This window comes from Ranitomeya imitator, chromosome 8 (genome assembly GCF_032444005.1).
Source record: "Ranitomeya imitator isolate aRanImi1 chromosome 8, aRanImi1.pri, whole genome shotgun sequence".
Classification (NCBI taxonomy): Eukaryota; Metazoa; Chordata; class Amphibia; order Anura; family Dendrobatidae; genus Ranitomeya; species Ranitomeya imitator.
In genome coordinates, this window is record NC_091289.1 from 4,859,920 (window position 1) to 4,883,856 (window position 23,937).

Consider the following 23,937-nt stretch of genomic DNA (forward strand, 5'->3'; position numbering starts at 1 on the left):
CCCCGTCTCCCTCTGTCCCCGTCTCCCTCTGTCCCCGTCTCCCTCTGTCCCCGTCTCCCTCTGTCCCCGTCTCCCTCTGTCCCCGTCTCCCTCTGTCCCCGTCTCCCTCTGTCCCCGTCTCCCTCTGCTCCTGTCTCCCTCTGTCCCCGTCTCCCTCTGCTCCTGTCTCCCTCTGTCCCGGTCTCCCTCTGTCCCTGTCTCCCTCTGTCCCTATCTCCCTCCTGTTGCTCCTGTCCCTGACTCCCTCTGTTCCTCTCTCTCTGCTCCTGTCTCCATCTGCCGCCGTCTCCCTCTATCCTGAGCAGAGCGCAGCGCTAGAGGACAGACGGCTGTAGGTAAAGGCCCCTTCACATTAAGCGACGCTGCAGCGATACCGACAACGATCCGGATCGCTGCAGCGTCGCTGTTTGGTCGCTGGAGAGCTGTCACACAGACAGCTCTCCAGCGACCAACGATGCCGGTAACCAGGGTAAACATCGGGTAACTAAGCTCAGGGCCGCGCTTAGTAACCCGATGTTTACCCTGGTTACCATGCTAAAAGTAAAAAAAAACAAACACTAGATACTTACCTACAGCCGTCTGTCCTCCAGCGCTGCGCTCTGCTTCTCTGCTCTCCTCCTGTACTGGCTGTGAGCCGGAAAGCAGAGCGGTGACGTCACCGCTCTGCTTTCCGGCTCACAGACAGTACAGGAGGAGAGCAGAGCACAGCGCTGGAGGACAGACAGCGGTAGGTAAGTATCTAGTGTTTGTTTGTTTTTTACTTTTAGCATGGTATCCAGGGTAAACATCGGGTTACTAAGCGCGGCCCTGCGCTTAGTTACCCGATGTTTACCCTGGTTACCAGTGAAGACATCGCTGGATCGGTGTCACACACGCCGATCCAGCGATGTCAGCAGGAGTCCAGCGACGAAATAAAGTTCTGGACTTTATTCAGCGACCAACGATCTCCCAGCAGGGGCCTGATCGTTGGTCGCTGTCACACATAACGATTTCATTAACGATATCGTTGCTACGTCACAAATAGCAACGATATCGTTAACGATATCGTTATGTGTGAAGGTACCTTAAGTATGTACTGTTTGTTTTTTTTACTTTTAGGATGGTAACCAGGGTAAATATCGGGTTACTAAGTGCGGCCCTGCGCTTAGTAACCCGATGTTTACCCTGGTTACCAGTGAAGACATCGCTGAATCGGTGTCACACACGCCGATTCAGCGATGTCTGCGGGGAGTCCAGCGACGAAATAAAGTTCTGGACTTTCTTCCCCGACCAGCGACAGCACAGCAGGGGCCTGATCGCTGCTGCCTGTCACACTGGACGATATCGCTAGCCAGGACGCTGCAACGTCACGGATCGCTAGCGATATCGTCTAGTGTGACTGTACCTTTAGTGTTCCACCATCCTTCAGTCAGTGCTGGAGTCAGGATTTGAGCTACCTTAGTCCCACATAAAGATATACTTTACTGGCCTCATCCATGGCATTATATACTGATATATACTATATAATTGTCTAAGGGTCACTTCCGTCTGTCCTTCTTTCTTTCTGTCACGGTTATTCATTCGCTGATTGGTCTCGCCAGCTGACTGTCATGGCTGCCGCGACCAATCAGCGACAGGCACAGTCCGGAAAAAAATGGCCACTCCTTACTCCCCGCAGTCAGTGCCTGTCGCCCACATACTCCCTGCTAACACAGGGTTAATGCCGGTGGTAACGGACCGTGTTATGCCGCGGGTAACGCACTCCGTTACCGCCGCTATTAACCCTGTGTGACCAACTTTTTACTATTGACGCTGCCTATGCGGCATCAATAGTAAAAAATGTAATGTTAAAAATAATTTAAAAAAAAAACAACCTGCTATACTCACCCTCCGTAGTCGCTCATGCCGGCCGCCATCTTCCGTTGCAGGTCATGTGACCGCGACGTCATCACAGGTCCTGCGCTCATACCAGCCCTGGGACCAGAAGCTGCCGTGGACTACAAGGGGCCCTCGGAAAGGTGAGTATATGTTTATTTTTTATTTTTTAACCTGTGACAAACCTGGCTGGGCAATATACTACGTGGGCTGTGCAATATACTACGTTACTGGCCAATATACTACGTGGCTCTGTGCTGTATACTACGTCGCTGTGCAATATACAATGTGGCTCTGTGCTGTATACTACGTCACTGGGCAATATACTACGTGGGCTGTGCAATATACTACGTGACTGGCCAATATACTACGTGGCTCTGTGCTGTATACTACATCGCTGTGCAATATACTATGTGGCTCTGTGCTGTATACTACGTCGCTGTGCAATATACTATGTGGCTCTATGCTGTATACTGCGTCACTTGGCAATATACTACGTGGCTGGGCAATATACTATGTAACTGGGCAATATACTACGTCACTAGGCAATATACTACGTCACTAGGCAATATACTACGTAAGTGGGCAATATACTACGTAAGTGGGCAATATACTACGTGGCTGGCCAATATACTATGTGGCTGAGCAATATACTACGTGGCTGGCCAATATACTACGTCGCTGGGCAATATACTATGTGGCTGGGCAATATACTACATCGCTGGGCAATATACTACGTGGCTGGCCAATATACTACGTGGTCCAGATTGCATCTCTACACTTGACATAGGGACGCATGGACCTGCAATTGCATCAGGATCAGGATGCATCAGGATTTGTCGTGTGCTCCCAAAACGCAGCTTGTTGCGAATTTTGGGTGTTAAAAAATCTGCAGCCATCCTGGTACGTGGCAGCGAATCCAATAAACATGATTGTCAATGTAGACGCCCCCCAAATCAGGATGACTGCGTCCAATCTGTATGTGGATGTCATACTGCGCAGGCATGGAACCTAATTTTTATTTTCTTTCACTTTCACCAGTGTTTGTAACATGCTTTTATTTTTATGAATTATAATCTCATACAGCGCCAGCACATCACAGCACTTACTAAATCAGAATGGACATGTACAAAAAAATGCCACATATTAGGCCGGGATCACACATACGAGAAACACGTCCATGTCTCGCATGTGAAATCCAAGCTCTGGCGCCGGCACTGTGGAGCGGAGCGTGCGGCTCCATGTGTTGCTATGCGGCTGCACGCTCCGCTCCGGAGTGTCGGCGCCACAGCTTGGATTTCACATGTGAGACACGGACGTGTTTCTCGCATGTGTGATCCCGGCCTTAGAAAGTAATACATAAGACTACAACCGAGTAGCAGGGCCCTGTTCACAAGAGCTGACAATCTGAGGAAATAGCAATGCTAAAAAACAGTCTGTACTGCTTCACTAGAGACTTCTACAGGTGTATAATGAGGCCCTCACTGTACAGGCAAACACCTGGAGCAAGGACTATGGAAAACGGATTGTTATTTTGAAAAAGAGCCGGTTCGCGAGCCAAAAGAGCCGGCTCTTTATGGTGAGCAGAGCCGAAAGAGCCGGATCACCAAAAAGAGCCGGACTGCCCATCACTAATCCCTGTCTCCCTCTGTCCCCATCTCCCTCTGTCCCCGTCTCCCTCTGTCCCCGTCTCCCTCTGTTCCTCTCTCTCTGCTCCTGTCTCCATCTGCCGCCGTCTCCCTCTGCTCCTGTCTCCCTCCTGTTGCTGCTGTCGCCGTCTCCCTCCTGTTGCTGCTGTCGCCGTCTCCTCCGTCCTGTCAGGAGTCGTCACTTCTTCGATCTTCCCGCCTTTCTATCCGAGTCGCTCCACTCGAGGGCGGTCACGTGATGCGGTGACGTCAGAGGGCGGTCACATGACCGTGTGTGGCAGCAGGTGCGGGGACAGGTGAGGTGACTCCGGTCTCTGCCTCCTCTCGCAGCCGCCGCTCTCCCGCTGTCTCCGCCGCTGTGTCCGGGATGGGCGCCGTCCCGGAGTGGGTGCTGATCTCCCTGATCGCCGCGCTGGTCGCGCTCCTCCTCCTCACGCTCTTCGGGCTGGCCGTGTACTCGGGGCTGCTGACTGAGGTGGAGGTGAGAGCCGGGCCGCCCCCCATCCGCGGGGTGGTCTTGGCCTACAAGTTCCGTGTGGGGCCGTATGACGAGAGCGGGAACCTGTACACGGAGAGCGTCAGTCTGGCGCCGAAACTCGTGTCCATAGGAGTCTACTACGACAACCCCATGAAGGTGAGAGCGGGCAGACCACTGTGTATATACAGAGGGGGGACGGGGCAGACCACTGTGTACAGAGGGGGGACGGGGCAGACCACTGTGTATATACAGAGGGGGGACGGGGCAGACCACTGTGTATATACAGAGGGGGGACGGGGCAGACCACTGTGTATATACAGAGGGGGGGACGGGGCAGACCACTGTGTACAGAGGGGGGACGGGGCAGACCACTGTGTATATACAGAGGGGGGGACGGGGCAGACCACTGTGTATATACAGAGGGGGGGACGGGGCAGACCACTGTGTATATACAGAGGGGGGGACGGGGCAGACCACTGTGTATATACAGAGGGGGGGACGGGGCAGACCACTGTGTATATACAGAGGGGGGGACGGGGCAGACCACTGTGTATATACAGAGGGGGGGACGGGGCAGACCACTGTGTATATACAGAGGGGGGGACGGGGCAGACCACTGTGTATATACAGAGGGGGGGACGGGGCAGACCACTGTGTATATACAGAGGGGGGGACGGGGCAGACCACTGTGTATATACAGAGGGGGGGACGGGGCAGACCACTGTGTATATACAGAGGGGGGGACGGGGCAGACCACTGTGTATATACAGAGGGGGGGACGGGGCAGACCACTGTGTATATACAGAGGGGGGGACGGGGCAGACCACTGTGTATATACAGAGGGGGGGACGGGGCAGACCACTGTGTATATACAGAGGGGGGACGGGGCAGACCACTGTGTACGGAGGGGGGACGGGGCAGACCACTGTGTACGGAGGGGGGACGGGGCAGACCACTGTGTACGGAGGGGGGACGGGGCAGACCACTGTGTACAGAGGGGGGGACGGGGCAGACCACTGTGTATATACGGAGGGGGGGACGGGGCAGACCACTGTGTACAGGGGGGGACGGGGCAGACCACTGTGTATATACAGAGGGGGGGACGGGGCAGACCACTGTGTATATACAGAGGGGGGACGGGGCAGACCACTGTGTACGGAGGGGGGACGGGGCAGACCACTGTGTACGGAGGGGGGACGGGGCAGACCACTGTGTACGGAGGGGGGGACGGGGCAGACCACTGTGTACAGAGGGGGGGACGGGGCAGACCACTGTGTATATACGGAGGGGGGGACGGGGCAGACCACTGTGTACAGGGGGGGGCGGGGCAGACCACTGTGTATACACGGAGGGGGGACGGGCAGACCACTGTGTATACACGGAGGGGGGACGGGCAGACCACTGTATATACGGAAGGGGGACGGGGCAGACCACTGTACGGAGGGGGGGACGGGGCAGACCACTGTACGGAGGGGGGGGACGGGGCAGACCACTGTGTACGGAGGGGGGGACGGGGCAGACCACTGTGTACGGAGGGGGGGACGGGGCAGACCACTGTGTACGGAGGGGGGACGGGGCAGACCACTGTGTACGGAGGGGGGACGGGGCAGACCACTGTGTACGGAGGGGGGACGGGGCAGACCACTGTGTACGGAGGGGGGACGGGGCAGACCACTGTGTACAGAGGGGGGGACGGGGCAGACCACTGTGTATATACGGAGGGGGGGACGGGGCAGACCACTGTGTACAGGGGGGGGCGGGGCAGACCACTGTGTATACACGGAGGGGGGACGGGCAGACCACTGTGTATACACGGAGGGGGGACGGGCAGACCACTGTATATACGGAAGGGGGACGGGGCAGACCACTGTACGGAGGGGGGGACGGGGCAGACCACTGTACGGAGGGGGGGGACGGGGCAGACCACTGTGTACGGAGGGGGGGACGGGGCAGACCACTGTGTATATACGGAGGGGGGGACGGGGCAGACCACTGTGTACAGGGGGGGGCGGGGCAGACCACTGTGTATACACGGAGGGGGGACGGGCAGACCACTGTGTATACACGGAGGGGGGACGGGCAGACCACTGTATATACGGAAGGGGGACGGGGCAGACCACTGTACGGAGGGGGGGACGGGGCAGACCACTGTACGGAGGGGGGGACGGGGCAGACCACTGTACGGAGGGGGGGGACGGGGCAGACCACTGTGTACGGAGGGGGGGACGGGGCAGACCACTGTGTACGGAGGGGGGGACGGGGCAGACCACTGTGTACGGAGGGGGGACGGGGCAGACCACTGTGTACGGAGGGGGGACGGGGCAGACCACTGTGTACGGAGGGGGGACGGGGCAGACCACTGTGTACAGAGGGGGGGACGGGGCAGACCACTGTGTATATACGGAGGGGGGGACGGGGCAGACCACTGTGTACAGGGGGGGGCGGGGCAGACCACTGTGTATACACGGAGGGGGGACGGGCAGACCACTGTGTATACACGGAGGGGGGACGGGCAGACCACTGTATATACGGAAGGGGGACGGGGCAGACCACTGTACGGAGGGGGGGACGGGGCAGACCACTGTACGGAGGGGGGGGACGGGGCAGACCACTGTGTACGGAGGGGGGGACGGGGCAGACCACTGTGTACGGAGGGGGGGACGGGGCAGACCACTGTGTACGGAGGGGGGGACGGGGCAGACCACTGTGTACGGAGGGGGGGACGGGGCAGACCACTGTGTACGGAGGGGGGGACGGGGCAGACCACTGTGTACGGAGGGGGGGACGGGGCAGACCACTGTGTACGGAGGGGGGGACGGGGCAGACCACTGTGTACGGAGGGGGGACGGGCAGACCACTGTGTACGGAGGGGGGGACGGGGCAGACCACTGTGTATATACGGAGGGGGGACGGGGCAGACCACTGTGTATATACGGAGGGGGGACGGGGCAGACCACTGTGTATATACGGAGGGGGAACGGGGCAGACCACTGTGTATATACGGAGGGGGGACGGGGCAGACCACTGTGTATATACGGAGGGGGGACGGGGCAGACCACTGTATATATACGGAGGGGGGACGGGGCAGACCACTGTATATACGGAGGGGGGACGGGGCAGACCACTGTGTGTATACGGAGGGGGGACGGGGCAGACCACTGTGTGTATACGGAGGGGGGACGGGGCAGACCACTGTGTGTATACGGAGGGGGGACGGGGCAGACCACTGTGTATATACGGAGGGGGGACGGGGCAGACCACTGTGTATATACGGAGGGGGGACGGGGCAGACCACTGTGTATATACGGAGGGGGGACGGGGCAGACCACTGTGTATATACGGAGGGGGGACGGGGCAGACCACTGTGTATATACGGAGGGGGGACGGGGCAGACCACTGTGTACAGAAGGGGCAGACCACTGTACGGGGGGGACTGGGCAGACCACTGATTACAGCTGAGGTTGGGAGGGGGCAGACCACTGTGCGACAAGGGGGGACGGGGCAGACTACTACATATGGATGGGGCTGACCACGGTGTGGACGCATCATTGTACTCGTTGTGCAAATAAGGAGCGTGTATTGCTGGGGACTGGTTATGTCTGGAGTTTGTGTATTTGCTGTCCTGTGCCCCATCTCCACACCTCGCCCCTCCAGCTGCTCTGCCCCGTCCCTCACCTCGCCCCTCCGGCCGCTCTGCCCTGTCGTTCACGGCGCCGCTCTGCCTCGCTGTTCACCTCGCCCCTCCGGCCGCTCTGCCCCGTCCCTCACCTCGCCTCTCTGCCTCGCCCCTCTGGCCGCTCTGCCCCATCCCTCACCTCACTCCTCCGTCCGCTCTGCCCCGTCTCCACGCCTCGCTCTTCCGGCCGCTCTGCCCCGTCCCTCACCTCCTCCGGCCGCTCTGTCCCGTCCCTCGCCCCTCCGGCCGCTCTGTCCCGTCCCTCGCCCCTCCGGCCGCTCTGTCCCGTCCCTCGCCCCTCCGGCCGCTCTGTCCCGTCCCTCGTCCCTCCGGCCGCTCTGCCCCATCTCCACTCCTCGCCCCTCCGGCCGCTCTGCCCCATCTCCACTCCTCGCCCCTCCGGCCGCTCTGCCCCATCTCCACTCCTCGTCCCTCCGGCCGCTCTGCCCCATCTCCACTCCTCGTCCCTCCGGCCGCTCTGCCCCATCTCCACTCCTCGTCCCTCCGGCCGCTCTGCCCCATCTCCACTCCTCGTCCCTCCGGCCGCTCTGCCCCATCTCCACTCCTCGTCCCTCCGGCCGCTCTGCCCCATCTCCACTCCTCGTCCCTCCGGCCGCTCTGCCCCATCTCCACTCCTCGTCCCTCCGGCCGCTCTGCCCCATCTCCACTCCTCGTCCCTCCGGCCGCTCTGCCCCATCTCCACTCCTCGTCCCTCCGGCCGCTCTGCCCCATCTCCACTCCTCGTCCCTCCGGCCGCTCTGCCCCGTATCCACTCCTCGTCCCTCCGGCCGCTCTGCCCCGTATCCACGCCTCGCCCCTCCGGCCGCTCTGCCCCGTCCCTCACCTCGCCCCTCCGACCGCTCTGCCTCCTCTCCTCGCCCCTCCGGCCGCTCTGCCCTGTCCCTCGTCTCCCCCGATGCTGTTTGCTGTGTGTTGCGTGTGTAATTGCCTGTCATTAGACTGTGTCTTTTTCTGGTGTAATAATTTACACTCGGTTGCACCCAGGACTGCGGGTACAGAGCAGAAATACCAGCTCCTCCGCTGGGACCTCCAGCTTATTATAGCAGCAACTCCTCTCCCGGGGCCGCTGTACGAGGGCTCCGGGGGCCGCATGATGGAGAGCAGCCCAGGTGCAGCTCTCTGCCAGGGCCTCAACTCCGCGAAGATGGAGACTTGGGATATAACTGCAGCAAGGACCCCCAAATGTGAGCGATCATAGGAAATGTGTCCCCGGGGCCCGAAGAGCTGCACCCACAGACCCCTGACTGCAGAAATCTCCAAATCACATCCTGCAACTGTGCACAACACCTGTCTTATCTACCCTTACAAAACGAGTGTAGATTCAGTGTCGGCAGAATAGTGACCGCAGCTCTGGAGGATAAGACACAATGTAACAGCAGAATAGTGACCGCAGCTCTGGAGGATAAGACACAATGTAACAGCAGAATAGTGTCTGCAGCTCTGGAGGATAAGACACGATGTAACAGCAGAATAGTGACTGCAGCTCTAGAGGATAAGACACAATGTAACAGCAGAATAGTGACTTCAGCTCTGGAGGATAAGACACAATGTAACAGCAGAATAGTGACCGCAGCTCTGGAGGATAAGACACGATGTAACAGCAGAATAGTGACCGCAGCTCTGGAGGATAAGACACGATGTAACAGCAGAATAGTGACTTCAGCTCTGGAGGATAAGACACAATGTAACAGCAGAATAGTGACCGCAGCTCTGGAGGATAAGACACAATGTAACAGCAGAATAGTGACCGCAGCTCTGGAGGTGACTGGAGGATAAGACGCAATGTAACGGCAGAATAGTGACCGCAGCTCTGGAGGATAAGACACGATGTAACAGCAGAATAGTGACTGCAGCTCTGGAGGATAAGACACGATGTAACAGCAGAATAGTGACCGCAGCTCTAGAGGATAAGACATGATGTAACAGCAGAATAGTGACCGCAGCTCTGGAGGATAAGACACGATGTAACAGCAGAATAGTGACCGCAGCTCTGGAGGATAAGACACGATGTAACAGCAGAATAGTGACCGCAGCTCTGGAGGTGACTGGAGGATAAGACACCATGTAACACAGGATCAGCATTTTTTGTATTCTGTTCTTCCTTTAGTTGGGGGCTTCATAAAGACCACCCCCATATGTTACATGCATGTGCCCTGCTACACGCAAGACAATAACAACCTGACTGTCCTGTCCTGGGGCCCAGAAGTGTTTACAAATAAATTGCCCCGTCCATACAGTGGCTTGCAAAAGTATTCAGCACCCTACATCCCCTCCCCCCCCTGGCTTTTTACCTATTTTGTTACATTACAACCTGTGTATAAATACTTGTGTAATCTGATTTGTGTGTGATGCTTCAGCACCGAATAGTCTGCTGGTGAAGTGAGAAAAATAAAGGCAAAGATTATATTTATGGGATCAAATAACTTAAAATTGGCACGTGCGATGTATTCGCCCCTTCTGGGATGAAGCCCTAAACATTTGTGGTAGAAGCAGTTCCCTTCATAGGTCCGATGGGTGGTGACCGGACGTTCCCCTGTCTACGGCCGCGCTCCTCGATCAGGGAAGTGTTGTGGACTCGGCGTATGTTCACCACTTCCAAAACGTGGCATTAAATAAGAAAAAGAGGACAGCACAAGAAATCTATATAAGGCTACTTTCACACTGGCGTTTTTTGCCATACGTCGCAATGCGTCGTTTACGGGAAAAAACGCATCCTGCAAAGTTGTTTGCAGGATGCGTTTTTGCCCCATAGATTCACATTTGCGACGCATTGACACACATTGTAACCGTCGTGCGACGGTTGCGCCGTGTTGTGGCAGACCGCCGGGAGTAAAAAAACGTTACATGTAACGTTTTTTGCTGCCGACGGACCGCTTTTTCCGACCGCGCATGCGTGGCCGGAACTCCGCCCGCACCTCACAATGGAGCAGCGGATGCGCAGGAAAAATGCATCCGCTGCCTCCGTCGTGCGGCGGATTCACTGCTACCGTCGGAATCTCGGCCCGACGCAATGCGACGTGCCGAGTCCGACGCTAGTGTGAAAGTAGCCTAAGTGGGATCTACCTGTCACATACCGAGAAGGGTACAGGGTATATGATAAAATAAACATGTACAGACAAGGATCCCAACAAATGTATATGAATAATGTATCAACAAATAAGCCAGATAAAAACAATGAAAAAGCACCACAGGCTACAAAGTGCGTACTGGGCCGCAGCACTGTAGCGCCAGATGTTAGGAAACCAAGACAAATAATTGCCAGATAATATTATGTGCAAAGTAACACAAAAAGACAACATGCTTCTAAGGGAAATAGACCATGATAAGCCCTATAATAAGAGATGTAACTATTAGGGTATGTGCACACGTACAGGTTTTTTCGCGCTAAAAACGCTATAAAAACTCATTAAAAACGCATACATTATGCACTCTATCATTTAGAATGCATTCTGCATGTTTTGTGCACATGGATGCGTTTTTTTCCGCGAAAAAAACACATCGTGGTAAAAAAAAATGAGCATGTTCATTATTTTTGCGGATTTTCTGCGTTTTTCCCGCAATTCTATGCATTTGGGAAAAACGCACCAAAAACACGTCAAAATCGCGGTAAAAACGCATGCGGATTTCTGGCAGAAATGTCCGATTTTTGTCAGGAAAATTTCTGCAAGAAATCCTGTCGTGTGCACATAGCCTAATAGTCAATATAAATCCACACTAAACGCAATAGAGTGCAAGGAACATATAGCTCCTATACAATATGGTAGAACGTGTAATCGCCCACAGGTATGTTACATGTGTAGAGCCCCATGAAATGACCAGGAGAAGCCATGTTTAGTGGATCTACAATATTAGCGCCGTGGACGGGATTTATAGAAATCTCCTGCCCACTGTGCTTCTATTTAACGCTGCATAAACCGGCCTGTGGTGCGGGGTGTCTGAGCCACAGCGTGTCAATTTCTGAGGCAGAGACGCTTGTCTCCTCTACGTGCTGTCCCTGAATAGACTGTCATTACACGGCGTCAATCCGCATAGTTCTAAAGGACAAGCGCGAATGTGGAACGCAGCAAAAATACGCTGCCTCCAAAACGCTACTATTCCTGATCGTGGACACGTACCCGAAGTGTCACGTGTCTGTGAGTATGTACACTTTACCTCTTCTGAAGAGCCACAGAGGCTGCAACACCATTATCACAAAGCACCACTTACCAAACACCACCGTGGAGACCGAGGAGATCTCCCGACAGCACCGTGGAGACCTCCAAACAAGTTAGGGACAAAGTTTTTGAGAAGTGCAAGTCAAGGTTGGTTTATTAAAAAAAAAAATATATATATATATATATATATATATATATATATATATATATATATATATATATATTCTATCCCAAACTCTGATAATCCCCTGAAGCTCCATCAAATACTTTATCATTAAAGGAAAAAACATGGTACCTCAGCAACGCTGTCGAGAGAGGTCCGACCAGCAAAACTCTCAGCTCCGAGCAAGGAGGGCATTAATCATAGCGGCAGCACAGAGACCAAAGGAAACCCTAAAGTAGCTGCAGAGTTCCCAAGCAGAGACTGGAGTATCTGTCCATGCGATCACAATAAGTCGTACACTCCATAGAAGTGGTCATTATGGAAGAGTGGGCAGAAAAAAAGCCTTTTCTTACGCACAAAAATTGTAAGGCTCGTTTTGAGTTTGCCAAAAGATGTGGGAGACTCCAAATCTACGGAGAAAGGCGCTGTAGTCAAATGAGACTAAAATAAAACTTTTTGCCCACCAAGATAAATGCTGTCTGGCATCAAACCAACAAAACTCATCTCCCCAAGAACACCATACCCACAGTGAAACATAGTAGCAGCATGCTGTGGGGATGTTTTTTTTTCGGCAGCAGGGACAGGGGAAATGGTCCAACTCAAAGAGAACACGGATGATGCAAAATACAGGGATATTCCTGAGCAAAACCTGTTTGTCAGTCAGTGATTTGAGACTGGGACGGAGATTCACCTTCCAACAAGACAATGACCCAAAGCAAACTGCTAAAGCCACACTCGAGCGGAGTAAGTGGAAAAGCGGCAGAGACACAGCCCAGACCTTAACCCCTTCCCGCCCTTTGACGCATACGCTGCGTCATGAAAGTCGGTGCCAATCCGACCCATGACGCAGCATATGCGTCATGGAAAGATCGCGTCCCTGCAGGCCGGGTGAAAGGGTTAACTCCCATTTCACCCGATCTGCAGGGACAGAGGGAGTGGTAGTTTAGCCCAGGGGATGTGGCTTCACCCCCTCGTGGCTACGATCGCTCTGATTGGCTGTTGAAAGTGAAACTGCCAATCAGAGCGACTTGTAATATTTCACCTAAAAAAATGGTGAAATATTACAATCCAGCCATGGCCGATGCTGCAATATCATCGGCCATGGCTGGACACACTAATGTGCACCCACCCCACCCCTCCGATCGCCCCCCCAGCCCCCCGATCTGTGGTCCGCTCCCCTCGGTCCTGTGCTCCGCTCCCCCGTCCTCCTGCCCGCTCCCCCGTGCTCCAAACAAACCCCCCCGCACTCCGATCCCCCCCCGCACAGCGATTTCCCCCCCCCGTGCTCCGATCCACCCGCCCGCACAGCGATCCCCCACTCCGTGCTCCAATCCACCCCCCCGTGTTCCGATCCACCCCCCCGTGCTCCGACGGCCCCCCCCGTGCCCTGATCTCCCCGCCCTTATACTTACCTGGCCTCCCGGGGACCGTCCGTCTTCTTTCCTGGGCGCCGCCATCTTCCAAAATGGCGGGCGCATGTGCAGTGCGCCCGCCGAATCTGCCGTCCGGCAGATTCGTTCCAGAGTGATTTTTGATCACTGACATAGGTTATATCTCAGTGATCAAAATAAAAAAAGTAAATGTCACCCCCATAGGTAGGGACAATAAAAAAAATATTTTATTTTTTTTTTTTCCACTAAGGTTGGGGTAAGAACTAGGGTTAGGGGTAGGGTTAGGAATGTGCACACATATTCTGGTCCTCTGCGGATTTTTCCGCTGCGGATTTGATAAATCCGCAGTGCTAAACCGCTGCGGATTTATGGCGGATTTACCATGTTTTTTCTGCGCATTTCAATGCGGTTTTACAACAGCGATTTTCTATTTGAGCAGTTGTAAAACCGCTGCGGAATCCGCAGAAAGAAGTGACATGCTGCGGAATGTAAACCGCTGCGTTTCCGTGCAGTTTTTCTGCAGCATGTGTACAGCGATTTTTGTTTTCCATAGGTTTGCATTGAACTGTAAACTCATGGGAAACTGCTGCGGATCCGCAGCGTTTTCCGCAGCGTGTGCACATACCTTTAGAATTAGGCTATGTGCACACGGTGCGGATTGGCCGCTGCGGATTCGCAGCAGTGTTCCATCAGGTTTACAGTACCATGTAAACATATGGAAAGCCAAATCCGCTGTGCCCATGGTGCGGAAAATACCGCGCGGGAACGCTGCGTTGTATTTTCCGCAGCATGTCAATTCTTTGTGCGGATTCCGCAGCGTTTTACACCTGTTCCTCAATAGGAATCCGCAGGTGAAATCCGGACAAAAAACACTGGCAATCCGCGGTAAATACGCAGGTAAAACGCAGTGCCTTTTACCCGCGGATTTTTCAAAAATGGTGCTGAAATATCTCACACGAATCCGCAACGTTGGCACATAGCCTTAGGTATAGGGTTGGGTTGGAATTAGGGTTGTGGTTAGGGTTAGGGGTGTGTTGGGGTTACGGGTGTGTTGGGGTTAGGGTTGTGATTAGGGTTACGGCTACAGTTGGGATAAGGGTTAGGGGTGTGTTGGGGTTAGTGTTGGAGTTAGAATTGAGGGGTTACCACTGTTTAGGCACATCAGGGGGTCTCCAAACGCAACATGGCGCCACCATTGATTCCAGCCAATCTTGTATTCAAAAAGTCAAATGGTGCTCCCTCACTTCCGAGCCCTGACGTGTGCCCAAACAGTGGTTTACCCCCACATATGGGGTACCAGCATACTCAGGACAAACTGCGCAACAATTACTGGGGTCCAATTTCTCCTGTTACCCTTGTGAAAATAAAGAAATGCTTGCTAAAACATCATTTTTGAGGAAAGAAAAATGATTTTTTATTTTCACGGCTCTGCGTTGTAAACGTCTGTGAAGCACTTGGGGGTTCAAAGTGCTCACCACATATCTAGATAAGTTCCTTGGGGGGTCTAGTTTCTAAAATGGGGTCACTTGTGGGGGGTTTCTACTGTTAAGCCACATCAGGGGCTCTGCAAACGCAATGTGACGCCCGCAGACCATTCCATCAAAGTCTACATTTCAAAAGTCACTACTTCCCTTCTGAGCCCCGACGTGTGCCCAAACAGTGGTTTACCCCCACACATGGGGTATCAGCATACTCAGGAGAAACTGGACAACAACTTTTGGGGTCCAATTTCTCCTGTTACCCTTGGGAAAATAAAAAATTCTGGGCTAAATAATTATTTTTGAGGAAAGAAAACGTATTTATTATTTTCACGGCTCTGCATTATAAACTTCTATGAAGCACTTGGGGGTTCAAAGTGCTCACCACACATCTAGATAAGTTCCTTTCGGGGTCTAGTTTCCAAAATGGGGTCACTTGTGGGGGGTTTCTACTGTTAAGCCACATCAGGGGCTCTGCAAACGCAACGTGACGCCCACAGAGCATTCCATCAAAGTCTGCATTTCAAAATGTCACTACTTCACTTCCGAGCCCCGGCATGTGCCCAAACAGTGGTTTACCCCCAAATATGGGGTATCAGCGTACTCAGGAGAAACTGGACAACAACTTTTGGGGTCAAATTTCTCCTGTTACCCTTTGTAAAATAAAAAATTGCAGGCTAAAAGATCATTTTTGAGAAAATAATTTTTTTTTTTATTTTCATGGCTCTGCGTTATAAACTTCTGTGAAGCACTTGGGGGTTCAAAGTCCTCACCACACATCTAGATTAGTTCCTTTGGGGGTCTAGTTTCCAAAATGGGGTCATTTCTGGGGGATCTCCAATGTTTAGGCACACAGGGGCTCTCCAAACGTGACATGGTGTCCGCTAATGATTGGAGCTACTTTTCCATTTAAAAAGCCAAATGGCGTGCCATCCCTTCAGAGCCCTGCCGTGCGCCCAAACAGTGGTTTACCCCCACATATGGGGTATCAGCGTACTCAGGACAAACTGGACAACAATATTTGGGGTCCAATTTCTCCTATTATCCTTGGCAAAATAGGAAATTCCAGGCTAAAAAATCATTTTTGAGGAAAGAAAAATTATTTTTTATTTTCATGGCTCTGCGTTATAAACTTCTGTGAAGCACCTGGGGGTTTAAAGTGCTCAATATGCATCTAGATAAGTTCCTTGGGGGGTCTAGTTTCCAAAATGGGGTCACTTGTGGGGGAGCTCCAATGCATAGGCACACAGGGGCTCTCCAAACGCGACATGGTGTCCGCTAACAATTGGAGCTAATTTTCCATTCAAAAAGTCAAATGGCGCGCCTTCCCTTCCGAGCCCTGCCGTGTGCCCAAACAGTGGTTTACCCCCACATATGAGGTATCGGCGTACTCGGGAGAAATTGCCCAACAAATTTTATGATCCATTTTATCCTACTGCCCATGTGAAAATGAAAAAATTGAGGCGAAAAGAATTTTTTTGTGAAAAAAAAGTACTTTTTCATTTTTACGGATCAATTTGTGAAGCACCTGGGGGTTTAAAGTGCTCAGTAGGCATCTAAATAAGTTCCTTGGGGGGTCTAGTTTCCAAAATGGGGTCACTTGTGGGGGAGCTCCAATTTTTAGGCACACGGGGGCTCTCCAAACGTGACATGGTGTCCGCTAAAGAGTGCAGCCAATTTTTGATTCAAAAAGTCAAATGGCGCTCCTTCCCTTCCAAGCCCTGCCGTGCGCCCAAACAGTGGTTTACCCCCACATATGAGGTATCAGCGTACTCAGGACAAATTGGACAACAACTTTCGTGGTTCAGTTTCTCCTTTTACCATTGGGAAAATAAAAAAATTGTTGCTAAAAGATAATTTTTGTGACTAAAAAGTTAAATGTTCATTTTTTCCTTCCATGTTGCTTCTGCTGCTGTGAAGCACCTGAAGGGTTAATAAACTTCTTGAATGTGGTTTTGTGCACCTTGAGGGGTGCAGTTTTTAGAATGGTGTCACTTTTGGGTATTTTCAGCCATATAGACCCCTCAAACTGACTTCAAATGTGAGGTGGTCTCTAAAAAAAATGGTTTTGTAAATTTCGTTGTAAAAATGACAAATCGCTGGTCGAATTTTAACCCTTATAACTTCCTAGCAAAAAAAAATTTTGTTTCCAAAATTGTGCTGATGTAAAGTAAACATGTGGGAAATGTTATTTATTAACTATTTTGTGTCACATATCTCTCTGGTTTAACAGAATAAAAATTCAAAATGTGAAAATTGCGAAATTTTCAAAATTTTCGCCAAATTTCCGTTTTTATCACAAATAAACGCAGAATTTATTGACCTAAATTTACCACTAACATGAAGCCCAATATGTCACGAAAAAACAATCTCAGAACCGCTAGGATCCGTTGAAGCGTTCCTGAGTTATTACCTCATAAAGGGACACTGGTCAGAATTGCAAAAAACGGCAAGGTCTTTAAGGTCAAAATAGGCTGGGTCATGAAGGGGTTAATACAATGAAGTGTCTGTGGTCAGACGTGAAGATCGCTGTTCATCAGAGGAACCTGAAGGAGCTGGAGCAGTTTAGCCTCGAGGAGTGGACACAAATCACCGTGGAAGATGTGGAAACACCATAGAGACTTATCCCAAGCGACTGCAGCTCTAATTGCCACAGAAAGAGGCTCCACAAAGTGCTGTGTTTAGGGGTGAATGGTTTTGCGCACTGAAGTTTACAGTTATTTTGTTGTTTACTTCAAAATAAAAAAAAATGTTCACAGTTGTCGGCATGTTCTCTACATGATCTGATGCAAACCCTCAAAGTAATGGTGAAATTCCAGGTTGTGAGGTAACAAAACACCAAAATTCTTTGGGGGGGATTGAATACTTCTGCAAGTCCCTGTGTAATATATTACATTACCGGGGGAGGCGGCTCTAGAGCTACTCGTACAGATTTTGGCGGCGCAGCGTCCGTTCTTTCCTCAGGGTTGTAGGTAATGGATTCTCATTTTTCGGCAGGTCCCAGTCGAGTTCTGTCGGTACATTGTGGGCAGTATCCTCAGCGAGGGCGACGAGAAGCCGCTGCCCGATCACGTCCGAATCTTCCGGAAACATGGCTTCAAGTTCTGCGTGTTGCCTGAGGTTAACCACGCGGTGATGGCCACGTTCCCCTACACGACCCCTTTCTCCATTCAGTTGGCCACTACCAGGGTTCACCCTGCGCTGGAGAAATACGTCAAGGTAGGAGAGGGGCGCTGCGCCAGCAGGGAGGGGGTTCGTGAGCGTTCACCTGTGACCATTAATGCACCCGGATTTCCTGCATCATTTATGTCTGAATGCAGCAGAGCCTGCACTGCGTACTCAGGAAATTAAGTACACCCAGACTTTATGACCGGAGCGAAAGTGAGGAGGTCATTGTACAATACAGCTGCACCCAACAGCTACAGTCGTGGCCACTAGTTTTCATACTGATGCAGATTTCGTTTCTCGCATTTCCCTTCTTCAGTGTTTTCGCTCTTTAGTCGCTGTTTCTATGGTTACTGACTGACAATAATAAACATTCCGCACGTTGTTACATTTTATTGACAAATCCATGAAGTTCTTATGACTCCTTGATATTCTCCGCACTCCTGCCCCTTATTCTCCACACTCCTGCCCCTTATTCTCCGCACTCCTGCCCCTTATTCTCCGCACTCCTGCCCCTTATTCTCCACACTCCTGCCCCTTATTCTCCGCACTCCTGCCCCTTATTCTCCGCACTCCTGCCCCTTATTCTCCACACTCCTGCCCCTTATTCTCCGCACTCCTGCCCCTTATTCTCCGCACTCCTGCCCCTTATTCTCCGCACTCCTGCCCCTTATTCTCCGCACTCCTGCCCCTTATTCTCCGCACTCCTGCCCCTTATTCTCCGCACTCCTGCCCCTTATTCTCCACATCCTGCCCCCCTTGTTCTTCGCACTCCTGCCCCCCTTGTTCTTCGCACTCCTGCCCCCCCTTGTTCTTCGCACTCCTGCCCCCCTTGTTCTTCGCACTCCTGCCCCCCTTGTTCTTCGCACTCCTGCCCCCCTTGTTCTTCGCACTCCTGCCCCCCTTGTTCTTCGCACTCCTGCCCCCCTTGTTCTTCGCACTCCTGCCCCCCTTTTTCTCCGCACTCCTGCCCCCCCATGTTCTCCGCACTCCTGCTCCCCCCCCTTGTTCTCCGCACTCCTGCCCCCCCTCCTTGTTCTCCGCACTCCTGCCCCCCCCTCCTTGTTCTCCGCACTCCTGCCCCCCCCCCTTGTTCTCCGCACTCCTGCCCGACCCCCCCCCCCCCTTGTTCTCCGCACTCCTGCCCGCCCCCCCCCCCCCCCCCTTGTTCTCCGCACTCCTGCCCCCCTTGTTCTCCGCACTCCTGCCCCCTTTAGACTCCAGACACCTATACCCCCACTCCGGCAGCTGGATATCGGCCTCTGGGCCGATGCTGACTGATGGCCGCCCGTTCTTGTCTCATCAGAGCTCGGAGTTATCACAATTTTCAAAGTAAAACCTCCTGAGACCATTCATGTACGGGGGCTTCTCCATGGAGTGGGGGGCTGTAAAAAGGGATTAGAAATTTCAGCTAATACAATATTATATTAGAATATTAAATATTATCTCTATAGGGTGGACTAGTTTCCTGCCTTATTCCTAGTGCTGGAATATTTGTCACGTATGTCACATACTGATTCACACTGTAGTAATACAATATAACAAGTTAATTGGCTAAAAGACTACTCTTAAATCACATGACAATAGTATAATATTAGCACATGTTAATATAAACAAGAATCAGTATCCGATCTATATACTGAATTATACACGACTGTAATATATACGGACACACCAGTAAATGTTCCCTCCGCCCATGTGTAGTGACACACAGGCAGTCTCCCCCCCCACACACACACAGGCAGTCTCCCCCCCCCCCCACACACAGGCAGTCTCCCCCCCCCCCCACACACAGGCAGTCTCCCCCCACACACACAGGCAGTCTCCCCCCCACACACACAGGCAGTCTCCCCCCCCCCCCCACACACACACACAGGCAGTCTCCCCCCCCCCCCCCCCCACACACAGGCAGTCTCTCCACCCCCCCATCCCCCCCCCACACACACACGCACACACAGGCAGTCTCCCCCACACACACAGGCAGTCTCCCCCCCCCACACACACACACACACACACAGGCAGTCTCCCCCACACACAGGCAGTCCCCCCCACACACACAGGCAGTCTCCCCCCACACACACACACACACACACACACAGGCAGTCAACCCCACACACACACACACAGGCAGTCTCCCCCCCCCCCCCCCCACACACACACACACACATGCAGTCTCCCCCCCACACACCCAGGCAGTCCCCCACACACACACACACACACACGCAGTCTCCCACACACACACACACAGGCAGTCAAACCCCCCCCCACACACACACACAGGCAGTCCCCCCCCCCACACACACACATGCAGTCTCCCCCCCACACACCCAGGCAGTCTCCCCCCCTTCCCCCCACACACACACAGGAAGGCTCCCCCACACACCCAGGCAGTCTCCTCTCCCCCCCCCCCCCACACACACACGCAGTCTCCCCCCACACACACACACAGGCAGTCTCCCCCCCCCCACACACACACACACACACAGGCAGTCTCCCCCCCACACACACACAGGCAGTCTCTCCCCCCCCCCCCCCCCCCCACACACACACACACAGGCAGTCTCCCCCACACACACACACACACACACACACACGCACAGGCAGTTCCCCCCCACACACACACACACACACAGGCAGTCTCCCCCCACACACACACACACACACACACACACAGGCAGTCTCCCCCACACACAGGCAGTCCCCCCCCCCCCCCCATACACACACAGGCAGTCCACACACACACAGGCTCCCCCACGTACACACACACACACGCAGTCTCCCACACACACACACACAGGCAGTCAAACCCCCCCCCACACACACACACAGGCAGTCCCCCCCCCCACACACACACATGCAGTCTCCCCCCCACACACCCAGGCAGTCTCCCCCCCTTCCCCCCACACACACACAGGAAGGCTCCCCCACACACCCAGGCAGTCTCCTCTCCCCCCCCCCCCACACACACACACACACAGGCAGTCTCCCCCCCCCCCACACACACACAGGCAGTCTCTCTCCCCCCCCCCCCCCCCCCCACACACACACACACACACGCAGTCTCCCCCCCCCCACACACACAGGCAGTCTCTCCCCCCCCCCCCCCCCCCCACACACACACACACACAGGCAGTCTCCCCCACACACACACACACACACACACGCACAGGCAGTTCCCCCCCACACACACACACACACAGGCAGTCTCCCCCCCCCCCCCCCCCACACACACACACACACACACACGCAGTCTCCCCACACCCTGACTTACAATAAATAACTCCCGAGCTCCTGTCTATCCTTTTATCTACATTTGTCATTGATTATAATGTGCCCTGTCCGGATTGGGCTCTGATAGATTGTCTCTGTGTATTTTCAAATATGGAAAGTTGTAATTTGCCACGTATAAGGGCACAAACTAACGGATACAGGGGCGCACTCCCATTGTGAGGGCTTCTCATCGATGGAGGGGCTCACTCAGAGTGTGTGGGTGCGTCTCATCCATGGAATCATAGCATGCTAGAGTCATCGTGTCCAGCCCCCCGCTCAATGCAAGAGTCACTAAACCATCCCAGACACGTCTGTCCAGCCTTTGTGTGAAGACTTCCATTGAAGGAGAACTCACCACCTCTGTGGCCGCCTGCTCCACTCATTGATCGCCCTCACTATCACCCTTCTAATATCTAATCTGTATCTTCTCCCATTCAGTTTCCTTCCATTGCTTCTCGTGTTTCCAGGTGTAGATGAGAATAATGATCCTTCTACACTGTGACGGCCCTTCAGATATTTGTAGACGGCTATAAAGTCTCCTCTCAGTCTTCTCTTTTGCAGCTAAACATTCCCAGATCCTGTAACTGTTCCTCGTAGGACATACTCTGCAGTCCGCTCACCATCCTGGTCGCTCTTCTCTGAACTTGCTCCAGCTTTTCAATGTATTTATTACAATGTGGAGCCCAGAACTGGACCCAGTATCCAGATGATTCCTGACCAAGGAGGAGTAGAGGGAGATAATGACTTCACGTGATCTAGACTCGGTGCTTCTCTTAAAGTGCGCTTGTCATCACAGGAAATTCACAGATTTGTCAATAAAATGTAGCAAGGTGCGGAATGTTTATCATTGTCCATCAGTAACCATAGAAACAGCGATTGAAGAGGCAAAATGTGGAAACCAATCTCGCGGCCATGAATGTACATGGAGGGTCGGGGACTGAGCCGGCTCCATGCAGGGCAGATACAGGTGCGTTACACAGCCGGCACCTGCCTCCAACAGCAGCAATAAGATCGTCTCTAACAGCAGCGTTCCAATGAGGCTGATGTCATAGTGGTTAGCACTGTGCTATATGTAGGGTAGCGCCGTGGCTGTGGTTAGTACAGTGCTCTATATAGGGCAGCAGGTGTCCTATGTACTGCACCTGCGCGTCCCATATCTGCTGCACCCTATATATAGATATAGGGCAGCGCCGTGGCTCAGTGGTTAGTACAGTACTATGTATACAGGGGAGCACGGTGGCTGAGTGGTTAGTACAGTACTATATATAGGGCAGCAGGTGTCCTATGTACTGCACCCTATATATAGATACAGGGCAGCGCCGTGGCTCAGTGGTTAGTACAGTACTATGTATACAGGGGAGCACATTGGCTCAGTGGTTAGTACAGTAGTATGTATACAGGGGAGCACGGTGGCTCACTGGTTAGCACTTATAGAAGTGTCCTATGTACTGCACCTGCGCGTCCTGTGTGTGCTGCACCCTATATATAGATATAGGGCAGCGCCATGGCTCAGTGGTTAGTACTGTACTATATATAGGACTGCTCAGTGGTTAGCACTGTAATGTGTGGTTGTGTTTTTTTTTTTTTTTTTTATTTCAGCATTTGTTGACTGTTTAAATCCTTTATCAGATTGGTGATGATCCAGCACCAGTTTTATTTATTGCGGAGTTCTGCTGGGGGCAGCACAGTACCAGGCTGTCGCCAGTAGGTGGTGGCAGAGGTTTTCTCCCATAGAACGAAGCTCCTGGAGACTCTGTACTGACTTTACCTCCAGCCTCTCGTGGACTTACATGGGGGATTTTGTGATTCACTCCTTCATCATTGTCGGCTAATAGTTTTGTTTTCACCCTGTTGCTCATCAGAGACATCATCAATGTGTAAAAGCCGCTGGTGGATGTTGCCGCTTCTCTCCTGCATTTCATGTGATGTATCAGACGCCCGGGAAGTGAGGAGGCGCGTAATTGACTATAATGGCGGCAAATGGGGTCAGCCTGGTTATTACCCAACCAGTGTCAGACTCTGATGGTGCAGCTTATCTCAGGAGGAGACGGCGCAGGAACAAAGTAATAGGGAACAGTCACGGGACGCGCGGGGGGGGGGCAGCGCACACGGGACGTGAGGGGGGGCAGCGCACACGGGACACGCGGGGGGGCAGCGCACACGGGACACGCGGGGGGCAGCACACGGGATGTGCGGGGGCAGCGCAACGACATGCGACCTCTTTATTGCATGTTATTCAGACAGTGACGTGCACGGTGATGACATCAGTAATTTTTTATAAATATTTACATTTTGCTGTTTCCTTTTGTGGAGGAATAATTCTATCTATATATTTTTTACATATATTCTTTTCTTTCTCCTCCTCCGAGGTCTTGACCCTGCGATCGCCTGTCTCATGTACATTACATTGCTCTACGTTTCGACACTCCTATGACGTTCCTCCATGGCAACCAGCGATCGGCTCCCTGCGATCTCGCCGTGGGGGTATATCGGGAAACGTCTGTCAGTAATGATGGCTGCCATTTAAAGATCCTTTTTGTCGGTGGCATTTAAGAGATTAATTGTAATGATCAGGGGTCAGTTACGAAAGTTGCACCCCCGCTCTAGTGCCCTCCTGACTTGCATACACCCCATGATG

General features: G+C 53.1%; 1 protein-coding gene across 2 annotated transcripts in view; it reads left to right on the forward strand.

Annotated features, from left to right (window-relative positions):
- TEX264 (testis expressed 264, ER-phagy receptor) overlaps positions 1-23,937 on the forward strand; it is a 43,168-nt gene that overhangs the window by 11,728 nt on the left and 7,503 nt on the right. Inside the window, exons 1-2 of one of the 2 annotated variants that reach the window (XM_069736114.1) lie at positions 3,631-4,137; positions 17,862-18,083. In XM_069736114.1, the coding sequence (XP_069592215.1) occupies positions 3,871-4,137; positions 17,862-18,083 (489 nt within the window). In that variant the 5' untranslated portion in view covers positions 3,631-3,870. Of the gene's footprint in view, positions 1-3,630; positions 4,138-17,861; positions 18,084-23,937 lie in introns of those variants that run through there. The other variant, XM_069736115.1, reaches the window with a different exon arrangement.